The 2,349-nt window shown below is 38.1% G+C and overlaps 1 protein-coding gene across 1 annotated transcript; it reads left to right on the forward strand.

The window, feature by feature from the left end:
- The first annotated feature begins 1,057 nt into the window (after nucleotides 1-1,057).
- Nucleotides 1,058-2,098, forward strand: LOC150036563 (uncharacterized). Its single transcript, XM_090313164.1, has 2 exons — nucleotides 1,058-1,653; nucleotides 1,705-2,098. Exons 1-2 carry the CDS (start codon nucleotides 1,058-1,060, stop codon nucleotides 2,096-2,098), a joined length of 990 nt encoding a protein of 329 aa, XP_090169290.1.
- Nucleotides 2,099-2,349: the final 251 nt, after the last annotated feature.

Raw genomic sequence — 2,349 nt, forward strand, 5'->3', positions numbered from 1 at the left:
ACCATTGTGATGAAACAACAAATCGTTGCAAAGTTACTACATGTGTATATGCAACTTTTTAAAAAATTTCTTTGCAGTTTGCATCTATTTTGTAAGGTGCGACGAGAATGTTAACATCGCCACTTTCTTAAGACTTACATAGTAATTTTGTCACAATTTGCAATTTTGAAAATTCATCCCTCAAAATCTTCACCGACGTTTCATGCAACGAGTGTTTTCTCGTCTCTAAAGGTTTTGTGTGACAAAATTAGAACATTAGCGACGCTTTTTTCGTTCTAAAGACCATATTTCTTGTAGACATTTATAAAAGTTTAGAGTTTAAATTAATATAATTATAATTTATGATTTTAATTCATACAACTCCAAAAATTTAATAATATAAATTAATATTATTACTGAGCTTTGTTCATCTGGGTTATAACAAATTAATTCCAATGGTTTAATCTTACCGTGAAAATCTTGTTAAACTGTAATAGAATTTCTTCCCAGACAAATAAAAAATAAGTCACTTCAAATTGAATAAATTCTAACTAAAATTTTAAATTATAGGACTAAATCACTAATGTCAAAATTTTAATTACAAAGCTACATTTATTAGAAATTAGTTTATATTTTGTTATAAGTTTATTATACAGGAAGTTAAATGGTTAGTCACTGTTGTAATTATGCCTATTTATAGGCCTCTTTTGGTTAATAAATGATATAGCAGATTTATTTATTCTGCTTTAATATGGCATCAGAGCAAAATTAAAACTCTTTGACTTTTCGTTTTCCCCTCCAGCCACCCTTTTTCTCGTGTCTTTTCTTCTTCTCGGGCCGATCTCGCTCCCCGACCTTCCAGACGCTAACACTGATCTCGCTCGCCTCCGCCCACAATGTTGAGCGAGATTCCCACAGTGTCGAGCGAGATTTTTCTTGTGATTTTTTTTATCTCGCTCCCCAACCTTTCAGACGCTAACACTGATCTCGCTTGCCTCCGCCCACAGTGTCAAGCGAGATTCCCACAGTGTCGAGCGAGATTTTTCTCATGATTTTTCGTTCCCCTTCTTCATCCAAAATGACGATCATTACCAGATCCGACGACCCAACCTCATCCGGAAACTCCAACTCCATGGAGAATGTTCGAGCTTCCCCATCTTCCATTCTTGAACAATATCATAACACTTATTTTCTTCATCCCTCAGACAGCACCAGTCTTGTGCTCCTTTCCAATCTTCTTACGAAATCGAATTACGACTCGTGGAGTCAGGCGATGAAGATCGGGCTCACTGTCAAGATTCTCGGCTTCATCAATGGTGAAATCCCTCGACCTTCCGGTGAGTTACTTAGTTCTTGGATCATATGTAATGGCATTGTCACCGCGTGGATTCTTAACTCTCTTTCCAAAAAGATTTCTGCTAGTATCAACTTCTCCGATTCTGCTCAAGAAATTTGGGCTGATCTGCAAGAACGGTACCAGCGTAAAAATCGACCAAGAGTCTTCCAACTACGCCGTGAAATTTTCAACTTATCCCAAAATCAAGATTCTGTTACCACATACTATGCCAAGCTGAAAACGTTGTGGAATGAACTCATCTCCTATCGCCCATCTTGTTCTAGTGGAAAATGCACTTGTGGTGGTGTCAAAAACCTACAGACTTACTTCCAAACAAAGTATGTTATGGCTTTCCTCATGGGTTTAAACGATTAATCTGCTCCTATCAGATCTCAGTTGTTACTAATGGAACCAGAACCATCAATCAATTGGGCCTTTTCTCTAGTTGCACAGGAGATTGACCGAAAATCTTATTCTTCATCCTTTGGCAATGCGATATCTTCATCTAATGCCACTGCCCTCCTTGTGAAAAATGGTTCTTCTGCTTCCCACCAGACTGCTCCAAGCTATTCTCGCAACACCAATCAAAACAAGAAGAAGGATAGACCAATCTGCACCCACTGTAATATTCAAGGGCATACTGTTGATCGTTGTTACAAACTCCATGGATATCCACCAGGGCACAAGCTTTACAAACCTCCCGAATCAGCAAAAGCAGATCATTTTTATTCTTTATCCTCTTTAACATCTGAACAATGCCAAGGCTTATTGGCTATGCTCTAGTCCCATCTCAACAAGTCCAAAACAGCCACCATAGCAGCAACGTCCAATAAGACAGATTCTATCACTCCTACAGCTCACGTTGCAGGTATTTGTTCCCTTTCTGATATATCTTCTGATCAGTGGATACTTGATTCTGGTGCATCAGCTCATATCTGTCATAATAAGGTCCTATTCACTACTCTAAGACAAATTAAACCGACAACTATTACTTTGCCTAATCAGTCTCAGCTTATGGTTGAATTTGTTGGGGT

This window comes from Benincasa hispida, chromosome 4, assembly GCF_027475165.1.
Source record: "Benincasa hispida cultivar pf3 chromosome 4, pf3_genome.v1.1, whole genome shotgun sequence".
NCBI classification, from domain to species: Eukaryota; Viridiplantae; Streptophyta; class Magnoliopsida; order Cucurbitales; family Cucurbitaceae; genus Benincasa; species Benincasa hispida.

Coding starts and splice junctions, on each gene's coding strand:
- LOC150036563 (XM_090313164.1), top strand. CDS start 1,058: ATGACGATCATTACCAGATCCGACGACCCAACCTCATCCGGAAACTCC. Junction 1,654..1,704: donor CAGACTTACTTCCAAACAAA/GTATGTTATGGC, acceptor TGCTCCTATCAG/ATCTCAGTTGTTACTAATGG.